Source organism: Lynx canadensis, chromosome A1, assembly GCF_007474595.2.
Source record: "Lynx canadensis isolate LIC74 chromosome A1, mLynCan4.pri.v2, whole genome shotgun sequence".
Taxonomy (NCBI): Eukaryota; Metazoa; Chordata; class Mammalia; order Carnivora; family Felidae; genus Lynx; species Lynx canadensis.
The window spans coordinates 2,130,325-2,146,630 of record NC_044303.2 but is presented as its reverse complement, the minus strand read 5'-3'; the positions used below and the strand labels follow the sequence as shown (position 1 = coordinate 2,146,630).

Sequence of the window (16,306 nt, the reverse complement as noted above, 5' to 3'; positions counted from 1 at the left end):
CGTAGTAAGTACGCAAGGAACACTACTTCCCTTTTCCTCCTTCCGTTCCTCCACTCCCTCCCTCCCCGGGTCTCTTAGCAAGAAAAGTAAGTCTGCGCTGAGTCACTAAATCGTTTTTTCCCCTTAGATCTAAACTGCAGAGGTAGAAAGCAGAAAACTTGGGAAATGACAGGTAATTTTTTGTGTCCTGGCCACAGACCTAGATCCCCACCTTGTGCTACCTTAACGGCTCTTGATTAACACGTTTTAAAAGTTTCACACCAGCCTTTGGAGCTTTTTTCTTTTGTCTAATAGTTTTCATTGGCACTGTTGGAATAGAGATTCTTGGGTCTAGAGAGCCATTCAGTTGGGGGTTGGGGGCATATTTTTCTTTTGAAGATAGAGTTTTTTAAGAGTGCTGAGATCTCATGAGTTGCCCTCACATATGTAGGAGAAGGAATACTAATTTGCTGCTTATTAATTAAGTATTAATTGAGCATTAAACTAGTTACTGAATTATTTTCCTCCTCTTTTCAGTATTGGCTCAAGTCAACCCTTTCCTATCAAACCGCTTAGTGAATCAAAAAACCGATTGTTGGACAGTGAATCTCAGTGGACAGAGAATGAATCTGAGGAAGGCACTGTCAGATCAGGTAATACTTACTTGTCTTCTCGAAAACACTGCTTTTTCTGGTTCAGATGAAGGTCAAGCAGGTTTAACAAATGTGGAAAAATCAAAATAACACCATATTTAAAAATACTAACGTATGAGAGACTTTTAATGGAATATCTGACATATGGGGTGTCAGTGTTTATTGGTAGCTTTTATGGAGAAAAGGTTTGAGTGAGGAAGTGTAGTGGCTACTCCTGTGTTCTGTTCTGTTGACACAGTTGGACTTGCCTTTTGTTACCCAGCCATGTGTTTCTTGACCTCAGATGTAGAAAGTTCTTTTGGCATTCACGATTCTGAATAGCGTTTAAACAAGATTTTTCTCTAGGGTCTTAATTTTGCTTATTTGAAAATAATTTTTGAAATGCATTGTAGTCTTTGCTACCTTAATATATAAAAAGAGTGCACCAAAAATATTTTAACCTTTTCATGATGACTGTTAATCATTTCGTGAATTATGGATTCATTGTGGAACAGTTGACAAGACAGAGGTGGTCTTTTGAACCAGGCCAGGTTTATGACATAGGCTGGCCATTTAACATGCATTACAAGCTACACTCTTTGCCTGGCGGTTTTTAATAGCAATAGTAATAGCACTGTCCTCATCTTGCTCTGCGGGAAAGTGGTTTGGACATTCAGATCAATTTGTACCAAGGGAAATACCCTAAGACTTGAAAGCCTGCTGTCAGAATTTCTGATTTTTTGTTTGTTTTTGGCTCTTCGCAATGCTTAAGTTATTCTCTTGAATTCGTATCATTAGGATATTCTCTTGAATTAGTATTCATTAGGATCATCAGACCCCACGTATAAGGTCAAAGGAGAAATTCATTCATGGGCTTCGCAGTTATTGCTGCTTTCAAAGCCAATGGACATTTTCACAAATATAAGCCTAAAACCAGACTTTTAGCTCTTAGCGCTTCTGGGTTCTCCAAGAGGATATGGTTGTGGTTGATAACCATAAGCATAATATAGTGCTTTCGTAAGAGTTGCTTTTACTGTGATCATCAGTTCTACCACTTAGGCAGAAACTTAATACTTCTTTTTTTGTGTCATGTCGTATATAATTATGTGCTTACAGGGACAAATAACCATGTTACAGTGGCAATAGAAAATTGAGTACCACTGGTTCATAACTAACCATTTGAATAAGAACAAGGTAAGACAGCATAAAGGTAATCTCCTTGAACAAATGCAGTTATTTTCATGTTTTCTAATCTCAAAACAATTTGCAAGTCATTTTTTTTTTTTTTTACTCTTTCAATTATATCAGCAAAATTAGGTAGTTAAGAAGAGATTGGAAGGTAACAGCTGCCTAAATCCCATTTTTCTTACCACTTCTAGCACAGTCTTAGTAAACATGTATTGGTAGGTTAATGAAGAAGCTAATAAAAGCTTTTTTGGGTTGGTATGTGGACAACTAATCTTTTTAGTAAACGGTGTCTTATTAACTAGTTTAAGAAAAACAAGATGGCTTTTGCCTACTATTAGAAAGATGTTGATCCAGAGAAGAGTGGCTGCAGAAAAGACTGAAGAGGTTCGCTGATGCGATCTAGTTGGAAAAGAGGGAACAAAAGAGCAGTTTCCTGTAGCCAGCCACGCTGAGCAGCTGATCTCTGTCTGGCCAGCCCGAGACAGCAGCCAGAGGAAATTAATGTAACTGGCAACCAGGAACTTCCCAGACAGACTAAACACAAACCTTGGTGCAAGTAGGTGGTGTAACTAAGTTGAACTGTGAGGGATGTAGTGAGCTCCGTGTCTCCCGATGCTGTGAAACAAAGACGGCTCTCTGTTTCAGTTGGGGACTCTCTCGATGACTTGGGAGCATCTTGGGCAGCTATTAGATTGTTCCGAAGTCTTGCTCGTAACCTGTATTGGTTACCCTTTGCTGCATAACAGACGACCACAAACAGCAAGTGAAGACAATGTCCCTTTATTGTCAGTTTTTCTGTGGCAGGAGTTCATCTTTTCAAGGAGTTCTCATCTGCAGTCTCAATCAGGGGAACATCTGCTTCCTTGCTCAGCAGTTTTCGTTAGCATTCAGTTCCTCACAACGGACCTGGAGCCCAGGTCCAAGGTAACAGGCAGAGCCTACGTGAGACCTAGCAGAATCAGAACAGAGGCTCTCAGGGTGGGCTTGTGTCAGGGTGGACTCTGGAGAGGAGTGGTGACTGTGTGTCATGAGGCGACCATGCCCACCAAGAACTGTGGCTGTGGTATAGCCTTGGTTCTAGAATTCTTAATGTGGGTGGAAGAATGTCTGATGCTAGTGGTTGTTGAAAATCCTCAACAGTCTATAAATGTTGCTGTGGGTACCTCCCTATATGCTCTAGCAGTCTTAGGAAGGGGTGGGTAAAGATGTCCTCGCAGGTTATGTCCAAGTTAACAGTAAGGGAGAACCAAAAGAATCCACCTCTTTTAAAACGTTCTCGTTTGCTTCCGAGGAAGAAAGCCAGCAGTACCCCTTACTTGCTGCTTATAAAAATCTTTGTTATTATTACAGTATTAGTTGTATTAAAGTATTTATTTCCTGTCTTATTTTATTTTATTTTATTTTATTATTTTTTAAGGGTTTGTTTATTTTTGAAGGAGAGAGAGACAGAGCACAAGGAAGGGAAGGACAGAGAGAGAGGGAGACACAGAGACACAGAATCCGAAGCAGGCTCCAGGCTCTGAGCTGTCAGCACGGGGCCTGCCGTGGGGCTCGAACTCACGAACCGTGAGATCATGACCTGAGCCAAAGTCGGACGTGCAGCCGACTAAGGCACCCAGGTGCCCCTGTGTCCGGTCTTGTTATTTTAGCAGCTTTATACCTTAGCCCACAGAACCGCTTAATAAATCTTATTTTCAGAACTATAAAATTAAGTTTTAACCAATAACTCAATTGTTTCTGATTTTGTAGGTTTATAAAAACATATTATGGACTGATACTTTCAGTTTTATTTGCAAGAACATGATCAATGGAATGAAATAATTGAAGTATAGCAGAAGATATATTTTTTAAGAAAGGAAGCCTTTGTACAGATCGCTGGATCCACAGAAGCACTACTCCAGAGCAGGAAGATGCCTTAATCTAACATAAGCCCATTTGTGCTACATCGACTGACTGCTACAAAAGTGACTCAATTTTATTTTGGAAATAACACTTACCTGTTATGAGATGCTACAGTATGAGCTACCAAAACACATGTTAACGTGGCAGATGTATTTTTTTGACACCTGAGTTCTGTTGTTAGAGTCGTTTCTTTGTATCCATATAAATTTTCACTCCAACAAGCTGAGAAGTTGTCTTAAGTGAAGTACATGTAGGGCAGTGTGGTGGCTGAAGGTGATTGATAATATCCACTTACTGTTGCTTGTACTGTGTAAGGAAAAGAAAATAACTTTTTTTTATTGGGTGTTTGCTAATTTATAATTACTGTTTTATACTTTTCGACATTTTTAATAATAAAGTTTTTTTATTGTTGGCTATAAAATAACACTCAGAAAGATTCAGATATCTAAATATAGTTATTTAAAACATGGAGCACATTTGTATAATTCATTGAGGGCTTAGTTCTAAGCATTAATACAACCATGTAATGTAGTGTTGTGCCCAAGGCTTAAGTAGAAATATTTTTGGTTTTCTCTGCTTTCAAATTCCTTTTTTGTTGAACTTTCATGGGTATTTTTATGGGCAGGGAAAACACAAAGGCACATGTGCTATAGGAATATTGGACACAGAATAGTGGCAGTGGCTAGGAGAAAAGTAAAGAGGAAGATGGGCAGGTTTTGTAAGCTGTTAAAAATTACTTGTCATCCTAAGGTATTTAGGATACACATGCTGTTGACTTTCAAATGTCAGTTTAGGTGATTACTAACAATTGCTTGGAAACTTTTTACAGCGATCCTATAAAGCTTAAACGGTGACTTAAAATGCAATTTGAACTAGAATAAAACTGCTTAGCATAATTCTACCTTCAGGAGAGAAATTCTAACCTGAGTAGTCCATTTAAAACTTCCAGTCTGTGAGCAGTGGATTCCACTATTCGTGCCAATTTTGAAATCTGACTTCCTTTGGAAATCCCTTTCCTTTGGAAATCCAGTCTAAGCGACAGGGATTGTTGAATTAATTCTAAGGGAAAATACTGTACCCTGTGAAGGAGAAACAACATAGAAATGTTACCTCATTTGTCCTGTTTAGTCCTATGTGCACACACAAACCAAAATGATTGATTGCTTCCAGTATTGGATAGAGCTGAATCTTAACCAGCATCTGTAAATATTGACCATTACAGTTTATCTCTCTGTAAAATAGGATTGGAGGAAGGGGTATTATGCATGAGTTAGACTGGATGACCTCTCACATTCTTTGACTCCTAATTTTGCAAAATTAGCCTTATATTTCATTCATCCACCAAGTATTTTGGAGGTACCTTCTGTATGCCAAACATACGCTGTAGGGATAGCTCTGTAATTTCCTAATGTAGCATAAATTTTTAGTCAGCTGTTCCAGATCTTCAGTTTATAGGATTTGTCTAATTCCATTGGCTATGCTAATATTAGATTTTAATAGGAAGTAATGTTTTCTCCCTTTGAACCAAAGGAATGAGTTACTTTGAAAATACAGTTTGGAATACTATTACAATGGTTCCTATACCTTTATTTGAACTTTGTAGTCCTAATACTCTTGACTCTAGAAGACTTTTAAGTATGCGAGTTAAGGGAGTTAAAAAAATCACTTCACTTTGGCGGTTTATGTATTGTAAGGAGATTGTGAACGTTTAAACTTACCTGACTACTTTCAGAAATGTTCTCCCGGTACTTTTTGTGAGTATTTCTACATTTAGATCACAGGATTTGCATGCACCTGATTAACAGTTGAGGAAACATAGTCTTTCCCCTTTAACCTATTCAGGCACTTTTGTGGTGACGTAATCTTTCTCTTTTAAGTTTTATTTAACGTCATCTTTAATAGTAGAGCAAACACCTTTTCAAAAGTTTTCACTTAAAGCCTTTGCCTGAGTTACCTTTGGTTTAATTTATGGCCAGCACTTTGCCACATTCTAGATACTTGGCTGATTTATTCATACATGTTAATGGTCATTCAGCAAGGGCCTACAAATGGCCTGGGAGTCACGGCAAGGTTGCCTCTTTGGTGTTTCGACTGGTATTGATTGATTAGTGCTATCAACTCTTTAGGGGCAAAGGTCAAAATGAAGGCCTGTCGAAATCTATTAGTACTCTATCTTTGGTCCTTCGAACGCTTTGATATATTTAAGGAAAATAAAGTTGGATTTCAGGTCCTGCCATTGCCATTAAAGACAAATTCCACCAGGAGTCTTGGTTTTGCCTGGGTACAGATTTACTTGAATGTTCGGTACCTGAGGCGTCTGACCGGTATCATTATGCCAAACCAAAGAGCAGCTGCACTACAGTAGTTCTGAAACATGAACATGTTTACAGAGTTCAGTTCCATTTTTACATGTGGATGATTTTTTAAAACCTTGTTGCGTATTGAATGATTTTCATCCAATGTGTCATAAGCGAATTTAACTGTAAGGTTAGTTTAAATCAAATATGCAATGTTTACTTGAATTTTACTTCTTTTAGAAAGATTTTGACTATGTTTACAGGATCGTTTAAAGTAAAGATTATCCGACATGTGAGATGTCCATTCGTTAATCTTTAAAGCAAATGTATATTAAGGGCTTAGGATCTGTATATTGGGGGCACTGAATAGACAGTGACTTACAAATATGTTTTGCTTACATTTTGTTCTAGGACTAGCACTGCTATCAATGGAAACTATTTTTAACTAATCTGTTATTAAGAAATTAATCGTATTTTTGCATTTCAGCCAAAATAAAGACCATATCTGATCATTTGCAAGGCACAGGTGATGTGTACACCTGAAATCCACATGTTTCATATGATCTGAACTGTATTTTCCAATCTAAGTTACAAATGCAATATAGATTCAGAAAGGTCCATATTTTTCTAATGACTTCACTTGCTATTACTTTGTTGGGTTGCATAAAGGAGGAAGGAATTGTATTTGTATTAAAAGATTACGAAAGCTATTAGTCAAGTTTATTATATTTGTACATGATTGCAAATGAAGCTATATGCCCATTTGAAAGAAAAGATGGATACTATTTTAAAATGGTCTTTAATATGTTTTTATAGAAACAAATTTGAAATACAGTTTATTTTGGTTGTCTTTACTTATCAAGTACCGTAAGTCCTGTATTTGTTTCTCATAAGTATAATCCTGGACCATGACTTAATGTTAGCTCTGCTTTGTCTTTTGGATGGCCTAACCTACATTAACATGAAGGCTGAACATTTTTAAACTTTTTTTTTTCAAAAATCATTATATTTACCTTATTAATAAATAAAAATAAAGTCTTGTATTTGAACAGATTTTTGTTGTTATAAAGTGGTATATATCAAATGAGAGAATAACTGTTATTTTGATCCTTTTGGAAATTTGGTAAAATAGTGTTTAGTTAGAGAAGTAGCTAATAATTTGCGCTAACCACATCTGAGACAGGTGCTATTTGAGTGCAAACGTATTGTAGTTTATGTAGGCCAGAGATTGCTTATTCAGAACGTTTTAAGTTTGCTTTTTCTGAACATGTTAACTTTCAATTCAAAAGTCACTTTAGGATTGTAAGTACCTTGGAAACCCTGTAAAAGTTGAACTGTGGTTGTCAGAATGCTGAATAATGGGTTTTATCTTGTGTAGAATTCTTTCTGACATTTGTATTCTCATTCCTTTCCAAATCAGCGGTTTTGTTATTTGAGGCTGCTGGATAAAACAGGAAGGTTCTGAGAGCCGTGATTCCAATTTTTAGACTAGCAAAATTTCAAAACGTTTGCAAGAACCAGTAGAGATGCAGCAGCCTTTTCTGTTTTAATTGGCGGGACGGCAGGGGGGGTGGTAATTTAGAGCACCGTGTTTGAGGTAGGAAGGAGGACAGACTACTAACTGGTCAAGAGGCCATTGTGACACCAAGAGCAGTAGTGACATCACATCGGCCTTACTTTTCTCACTTCTCGTAAGTTAGCTTTTCGGAACCATTCTGGAAAAGACGTTGGCCTCTTTTACCTGTTTTATACTCAGGTACTCCAGAATCTGGAGGGATGAAAACTAACATTTAGTCTTTTGCGTGTAACAGGTTTTTATGAATGTTTTAACAGCTCTGTGAAGTTAGCCTCATTTTCTTGAACCCCTGCATATCTGTGCCTTCCATTTGATAAAGAGGATTTAAGGTTCCTTAACCCCCCTCCTGCTGTTCTTCCGGCAAGAATGTCACCACCTGTCAGCCCATTCTCCATACAAGGTAATTTCTTCATCCAGGATTCCCAATACAGTAGAAATCATACTTCCATCATACTTCCCCGTGGCCTCCAGGCCACGTTAGCATCGCTGTGCTATTACTAATTTAATTTAGCCATAGATTAGTCACATGTACTTTGAAGTCAACTCACTGGATTATAAATTCTTGAGGACTTTTTTTTTTTTTTTTTTTTTTACTAACTGTGCACAAAATGAACACGGAAGTTCAGAAAACAGTTGGAGGAAAGAATTTCATGTTTATTAATCTGTCGTGTCCCAAGCTCTCACAAGTGAGCATCAGAGCCTATAAAATTATCCCAAACTTCAAAAATACTAGTTGGTCTTTCACACATTTTAGTGGAAGTATAAATTTATGGGGCAGCATCATTGGAGAGCAGTTTGGAAAAATCATGCTTTCAAATGTCCATATTCTCTGACCTAGCGGTTCTACTTTGGGGAGTGTTACAGATTTACTTACGCATTATAAGCGGTACATGAGGATGTTAGTTGCAGAGCTGTTTAAAGCAACAAAAGACTGGAAACCGCATGTCCCACTGCCATTTACGGTGGCCTAATGCAAGAGACTATCTGAAAGGATACACAATGAACTGTTAGTGTCTCCAGAGAGGAAACGGGTTGGGGGGGGGGGGGGAAATAGGTTACATACATTTCACTGTGTGCCCTCTCACTAATGTATTTTTATATTATGTGCATGTTACTTTTAAAAAAGAAAATCGTGGGTTAGATAATCTATAGACCAGTGAGGGAGAAATCAGTTATTTGATATATGATGCTGGGCCAATGCGCTAGCCATTTGGGAAAAAAGTCCTTCACATCCTACATCAGAACAAATTTCAGTTGCTCATGATATGTTAGATAGTGAAAGCAAATACTGCAAAAAAAAAAAAAAAACCCAAAACCTACGGGTAATGGATTTAATAATGGGCTAGGAAAGGGGTTTCTAAGTGGGCACAACACTGGTGACCGTAAAGCAAGACAGATTTGAATTCCTGCAAAATTAAGAAAATTAGCACTAATAGGAAAAAATGGAGATAGAACAATAAGAAATTCACGAAAGAAATACAGATCGATAATAGCGTATAAAAGATACTTCACTTCATTAATTAAAGAAATGCAAGTGAAAACACCAATTAGATTATTTTTGCCTATGGTAGATAATAGCCAGTGTTGCTAAAGAAGCATTTTGGCGGGAACGTAAAATGGCTTCACTTTACTAAAAAAGTAATTTGGCAATACATGTCCCAGGTTTCACTGTGCGTAATCTTCGTACTTAGAGATACGCACATAAGGCGAGTTGTTTGAGAGGCTTTGGTAAAAGCAGTACGAAAGGAATACCAGTGTTCGTTTATAGGAAATCTGCTAAATTATGTCGCTCTTTTCCAGAGACCACGATGAAGGCATTTGAAGAAGAGGCCACGTGTAGCTATTTTCATCAAAACTAAAGTGTCTCCACTGGAACGATCTTGAAGACATTACGTGCAATCATCAAATCGCAGCGCTCTGCCCACGTGGTGAGATCCCACCTAGAGGCTTCAAAGTACCTGTTGTGCCCCTGTGGGTTCAAACTCCGCCTACTTGTGGAGCACCTGCTCCAGAGGATGGGTGAGTGCTGGGACCAGGGGGAGTCCGGGGCTGACTCGGGTGGGGTCGCAGCTGCCCCTGCCCTCTGGCTGCCGCCGGAGACATACGGGGACCCCAGGACCCACACGCTGGGATGGCAGGGGAAGCTCCCAGGCCCGAATCTGCCGGGGTGCCGGCAGGCAGAGCGGGCCCCCGGGCGTTCTCGGTGCCAGGCATGAACAGTACCTCATGTGGCTGCCCGGAAGGGACGACCGCCTGTTGGGAAGGTTTGCCAACGACAAACCTGTGTATACAGGGTGGGCAAGCTGCGGTAACACTTTGCTCCGCCTTTTACAATAAACCTCAAGCCCCTGTTTGCAATCTGTAGCCTTTCTCGATGCAGAGAAGCTGTCGACGTATGCTGGAAGTCCAGTTAGAAAAACGACTTGTTTTGCGATCGTCTTTCTGTTAAAATTCACTCAAGAGACACATCATCCGGAAACGACTCGCGGAAATGCAATCTCCGCATCGCTTCTTGGATTCAGGTCCACGCTTGTTTCCAGAGTTCGAGGGAAGGAGAGAAGACAGTGAGGGATGGGGAAGGGTTTCCCCAGAATGTGTTGGAACTGTTGTCCGTACGTGCATGGTTTTCCAGCGTCCTGCACGTAGTGTGTATAGTGATTAAACTTAAGTCCTTATTTAAAATATGTAGCTTTTCTACGTGCTTAGGTGTGCTTGTCGTATGTTACATATGATATGCAACAATAGGGAGAATATTTCAATAGTCTTAGATTGTCTTTCTAATAGAAACAGTGAATCACTCTGAGAAATAATTTAGACATTCGCCCAGTGGGTGGAGGAGAGTGAGGAGGGAATTATGCACGTTTACTGTAGTGTCGCTTATATGTGGTGTATATAACAGAAAAGGGCGTGCTCTAATTTCATATAACAAATAGGGAGCTAGTAAATACTTTCGTATACTTTCTTGGTTAAGTTTGTAAGAAAGACTTTTAAACATTACTTTTAGAAGTGAAATTCTTCATCTACCCCTGAAGTACAACATGCCTGTATTTTGTCCTTGAGATAGGCTGTGAAGACAAAGAAGTAAGGAAAGAATTTGCCAGAATGTTCCTATTTAGGCGACACTTTCAGATTGTAGCCGGCCCTCCCCTTGTGCCCTTTATTCCAAACGGCTGTGTGCAGAGTGAACACTGTGGGTCCGTATTTTAACATCTGGTCTTGCCAGACACTTTGAAGTGAAGATGTGCGTTACAAATAGTAAAATAATGTGGTTTTTCATACTTTTTTTTTTCTTGGTTGTTAAATTCAAAACCTAAGGACCTGTGATGGGGTTTACAAAAGAGGACTGTCTTCTGGAACCGATGTGGTTGGTCCATCTCTGTGTATCACATTTGTGACTCTTTACTGGAAAAGTGACAGAAGAACGTATGAAAGGAAAGGTCCGCTGCCAGTCTGTTCACTTTTAGGAAACACTCCAAATCATACTCCGTTCCATATGTGTGAGGGGTTTTTGGTGGTCTGGGGGCTTGTTTTGTTGTTTGTTTGTGTGTTTGTTTCGGTTGTTAAATGATCCTTTATTGAAATACTTTTCCTTTGTAGTTGTTAACTAGCGGGCATTCGGCTGCACCTCCATTGATGTCGTCAATGATGTCACGAGGGTGGTGGCCGTCAGCATTGCAGCCCACATACTGGGCAGTCCCCAGGATCTGTGTCAGGCTCCAGAGAGTTCTCTGGCTGAAGATCAGTGCCACATCCGTCAGGCAGTGTTGAGTCTCATCAAAAGTGGTACTTCCACTGCGCTTAGTGTTTTTCTGCTTCTCTCTCTTGGCGGTTCCTTGAGGGCTCTGATAATCAGGGCAGAGGCAGAAGCTACCAGTTCAGTCTGGGCCTGTCATACCGATGAATGGTCAGTTTTACTGTTATCCTCAGACCCTTCCTGTCACTCGTTGCCTCGGTGATGTGATCACCAACCTTTTTGGAGATTGACCCAGGGGGCCGATGTTAGGAGCCAGGGCAGAGGTGGCACGACTTTGATCTCCTTGGGGTTGAACTTAGGCAGCATGGGGGAGGTGGCTGGTGTCGCATGAACCCAGGTTAAGGAGGACTGAAGAGAATTGCTCCTTGGCCTCCTGTGAGCCAGAAGGCCCACATATGTGTGTTTTCTTTAACATGCCTTTGAAGTGGGTGAAATTACATTTCTTGTTTTGAAACACCGAGTGGAATAAAATTTTTAAAATATCTTTGTTTAGTTTTATGTAGAATTGGAGACATATTTTATAGGTGGAATTGTTAAACCACCTTTTTTTTTAATGTTTATTTATTTATTTTGGAGGGGGGCAGAGAAAGAGAGAGAGAGAGGGAGACAGAATCCAAAGCAGGCTCAGACCTGTCAGTGCAGAGCCCTACACGGGACTCGAACCCCCGAACCATGGGATCATGACCTGAGCCAAAGTCGGACACTCAATGGACTGAGCCACCCGGGGCCCCAAACCACCTTTGAGAAGTATCCATTCAGTACTTAGTCATTGGTTTGTGAGTGAGAGAAAAGGCAGTACAAGGTTAGGGTTCTACAGATGTGTTTATATTTAGATTATAGCTGCAGATCAATGGATGTCAATCAGCATTTTATGTAACTATATAGATACATTGTTAAGCAATTAAATGGAAAACATGCTTTCTTGCTAATACTCTAGTAGTATATAGATCAAATAATGATTAGTCTTAGAAGCATTCAGTTATATATTCTGTGCTTTGTTGCTTAGTGCTGTATTTTACACTGATTATTAAGAGAAAAGGGGCCCTTCTAATTGCAGTATTTACAGAGGCCTGATGTTCTTTCCTGCTTCTAAGATGAAACATATTTTTCTCCTAGCAAAGACTAAACTGCCTTTCCTTATGGTCTGAGTTGGAGGTGTTAACTCATATTGATAAAACTACCAATGCTTTCGGACTCTGACACAGGACATTATTCACAATACATGAAAATGTAAGACGCAAAACCATGTGTATGACCCCCAGTCATCGACAAAGTGTGTGTGCCTGGGTACTGGGCTCTGATTTTGTGATTATAAGCGAGTTTGTTCTGTTATCGAATTATTTTTTAGTTCTCTGTGATGGGCACATATTACTTTTAAACTTGAGGAGAAAAACATACATAAAAGCATTGAAGGAGATTGGAAGGAAGCACCAAGACAGTTGGAAAAGGGGGAGGAGTAAGTAGGGTGGCCGTGAAGGGATCGTTCATGTTTTGCTTCGTATGTTATATACTACATGAATTTTTCAGTCATCATAGGAATCAGCTCAGTGAAATTCCTGTGGCATCAAAATAAATACAAAGTAACATCTGCTTCTTGGAAATTTCAACAAACAGAAGTTGTCAGCATAAACAAAGAGTACAGTCAACAAAACCATCCTTGACTGTAGAGATAAAGCTCCCCGGCTGCAATCAGACTCGTGTGTCATGAAGCTTTTTTTTTTTTTTTTTTAATTCTTTTAAATGTTTTTTTTATTTATTATCAAGAGACAGAGAGACAGAGCATGGGAGCGACAGAGAGAGGGGGAGACACAGAATCGGAAAGCAGGCTCCAGGCTGTGAGCTGTCAGCACAGAGCCCGACGTGGTGCTTGAACCCACGAACCCCGAGATCATGACCTGAGCCGAAGTTGGAGGGACGCTTAACCGACTGAGCCACCCGGGCGCCCCCACCCACGTATGTCACAAAGCTTGTGGGATTTGCGCTGACACCACAAATGACTCTCTTGGTTTCAGTTAGGGATAATTTATTGAACATAGTATAAGAGTGATTTAGAATTGTGGCTAGAAATAAAGTCAGTGTGAAATAATACATATGGTCTTTATTGTGCTGCTCATATAGATCACTCAGTGGGCAAATTACTCATGTTCAAGTTAAGGTATGTGGAAGGAACAAAAATGGATGGAACGGAAAGTTTTCCATTTTTAACAACAACTTTTTAAAAGAAAAAGGGCAGCAAATAAGTAAGAATAATAATATGAGGAATCCTTGCCTTGGAGTTTCTGGCTTCTGGTATGAGAAAATGTGAATTTCCATAATAGGTTAATGAGAAAAGATTCTTTGGGGTGAATAGTTTGGTTTTGAACATTTTTGAACATTTTATTTTTTTTTAATGTTTATTTATTTTGAAAGAGAGAGAGAGCGCACGCACGTGAGCCGGGGAGGGACAGAGAGGAGAATCCCAAGCAGAATCCCAATCTGCACTGACAGTGTAGACAGAGCCCAGTGCGGTGCTCGATCCCTTGAACTGTGAGATCATGGCCTGGGCCGAAATCAAGAGTTGGACGCTTAACCAGCTGAGCCACTCAGGCGCCCCTGGTTTTGAACATTTTAATTTGGAGATAACATCTCGGTAAAGATGTGAAATAATGGGATATTTTAATCTGGAGCTTAGAAGAGATATCTAGATAGGAAATACAAATTTTGTGCATCAGATCTATAGATAGGAAACGATTACAGTAATGGTAAGTGTATAGATAAGTTTGTAAAATTATATTTTATTATCTTCTCTAAAAGATGTGCTTGTTTAGGAGCGCCCGGGGGGCTTAGTTGGGTAAACATCCAGTTCTTGGTTTTGGCTCGGGTCATGATCTCGCAGTTCATGAGTTCGAGCCCTGCTTGGGGCTCTGTGCTGATGGTGTGAGCCTGCTTGGGATTCTCTCCTTCTCTCTCTGCCCCTGCCTCACTTGCATTCTCTCTCTCTTTCAGAATAAACTAAACTTAAAAATTTCTAAGAGGTGCTTATTTAAAACAAAGTATAGTGCTATATTGTGAGATTTGTAACATAGTAAAAGCACAAAAGATGGGTTGGTGAATGGAACTATGCAATTGTAGTGAAAATAGTACAATATTAACTCTAAATAGACTGATAAGTTAAAGAGGTATTTCATAATTCCTGGAGAAACCGCTAAAAAATACTGCAGAGAGGTATAGTCAAAAAGTGAACAAAGGAGTCAAAATGGAATAATAAGAAATGTTAGCCCAAAAGAAGTCAAGAGGGGAACTGAGACACACACACACAAAAACAAATGAGACTAATTGAAAACAAATAGCAAAATGGCAGACTTTACTCATAACTTAAGTGTAAGTTATACTTAAATGAATGCTTAAATGTATACTTAAATGTAAGTATACACTAAATACTACAAAGACAGTAATTGTCATATTGGATTAAAAAAAAAAACACAAGACCCTATTCTATGACTATATGCTATCTCTAAGAAATGTATTTTAAACACAAAGATAACTTGAAAGTAAAAGGATGAAAAAATATACATCATGCAAACATTAGTCATCAGATAAAATATACTTTCATAGTGATAAAAGATCAAGGCTTTAGGGGTGCCTGGGTGGCTTGGTCGGTTAAGCATCCAACTGTGGCTCAGGTCATGATCTCGCAGTTCGTGGGTTCAAGCCCCGTGTCGGGCTCTGTACTGACAGCTCAGAGCCTGGAGCCTGCTTTGGATTCTGTGTCTTCCTCTCTCTCTGCCTCTACCCTGCTCACACTCTCTGTCTCTCTCTCTCAAAAATAAACATTAAAAATTTAAAAAAAAACAGATCAAGACTTTAGGAAGGCATAATGCTTGCAAATTTTTATGTGCCTAATTACAAAGCTTCAAATACATGAAAACAACTAAAGAGAGAAACAGACAAACCTGGAGTCATAGGATATTCTAAACCCCTTTCTTTATAATTGATAAAATGGCTATACCGAAAGTCAGGATATAAAGTAAGAATATAAAGAGACTTGAATGACACTATTACCCACCTTGACGTAACTGACATTTCAGAACACCTCCCCCATTAACCTTAGAATGCACTCATGAACTCGTGGGATGTTCACTAAGACCACATGCTGAGCCATAAAAAAAATTTCAATAACTTTTAAAAGGCTGAAATCGTTTTCAATGTCTTATTACCGTGACAGCATAACGTTAAATTACTAGCAGTAAGACATCTAGAAGAGCTTAAATTATTGGAAATTAAAAGACACACTGATTAAGTGAAGGATCTGCGATGTTACCTTTCTTACGTATTTACATAGATACAGCAGAAACACCAGTCCCCTTGGTCAGAGGTCAGTCTAATTCACATTAAGAACAGCCAGAATAACATTGCAGTATTATTAGTCCCCGCATGCCTAGCACTGTGCAGACGATGAACCCAGACTGCGTATACCTGCAAATGTGGCGGGGCGATTACACTGTCAGAGAGGAATCCTGAAAATACGAATTTCTGCCCTTAGAGAATTTCTGTCCAATGAGAGGAGGAAGGATCCTGGGTCCTTACCCTTTGAAATGTAACTCTATTTCCCTGGAGGGGAGACTAAAAGGAAGATAATGTTCAAAATCACTCCTGAGGTCTGGGTTATTCATTCAGTCACCCTGGCCATTAGCCTAGGTCTCTACTCTGGAACGTAACCATTTGGCTCCCAAAGAGATTATTCTCTTATCTTTTGGATGGTAACCATTAGTTCTATCTTTCAGGGGCAAATGGCTGCAAAGTGATATATGAAAATCTATTATTTCTAGGGGAGTTAAAAGTAAGCACCTTAAAATCAATTTTACAGCTCAGGGGGTTAAGACTTCGTAGGAACACTGAAAAATTCCGGAAGGATTTGTCCTTTCGCAGCATATAAATCTATCGATGGGTCAGGGCACCTGGGTGGCTCAGTCAGTCAAGCATCCAGCTCTTGATTTTG

At 39.4% G+C, this 16,306-nt stretch overlaps 1 protein-coding gene and 1 long non-coding RNA gene across 7 annotated transcripts in view; both read left to right on the top strand.

Annotated features, from left to right (window-relative positions):
- Positions 1–3,589, top strand: part of ZDHHC20 (zinc finger DHHC-type palmitoyltransferase 20) — a 68,038-nt gene extending 64,449 nt beyond the window's left edge. For 3 of the 5 annotated variants that reach the window (XM_030307747.1, XM_030307730.1, XM_030307763.1), the window contains 3 exons: positions 517–632; positions 1,728–1,805; positions 3,549–3,589. In XM_030307747.1, coding sequence (XP_030163607.1) covers positions 517–632; positions 1,728–1,765 — 154 coding nt within the window. In that variant the 3' untranslated portion in view covers positions 1,766–1,805; positions 3,549–3,589. Of the gene's footprint in view, positions 1–127; positions 173–516; positions 633–1,727; positions 1,806–3,548 lie in introns of those variants that run through there. The other 2 variants (XM_030307736.1, XM_030307757.1) reach the window with 2 other exon arrangements.
- A 26-nt stretch (positions 3,590–3,615) lies between these two features.
- Positions 3,616–10,532, top strand: LOC115508741. Of its 2 annotated transcripts, XR_003967099.1 has the most exons (3): positions 3,616–7,974; positions 9,375–9,593; positions 9,940–10,532. It is a non-coding gene; the product is annotated as an uncharacterized LOC115508741 (long non-coding RNA). The 2 variants fall into 2 exon arrangements; XR_003967098.1 differs by having other exon boundaries at positions 9,375–10,532.
- The last annotated feature ends 5,774 nt before the right edge of the window (positions 10,533–16,306 follow it).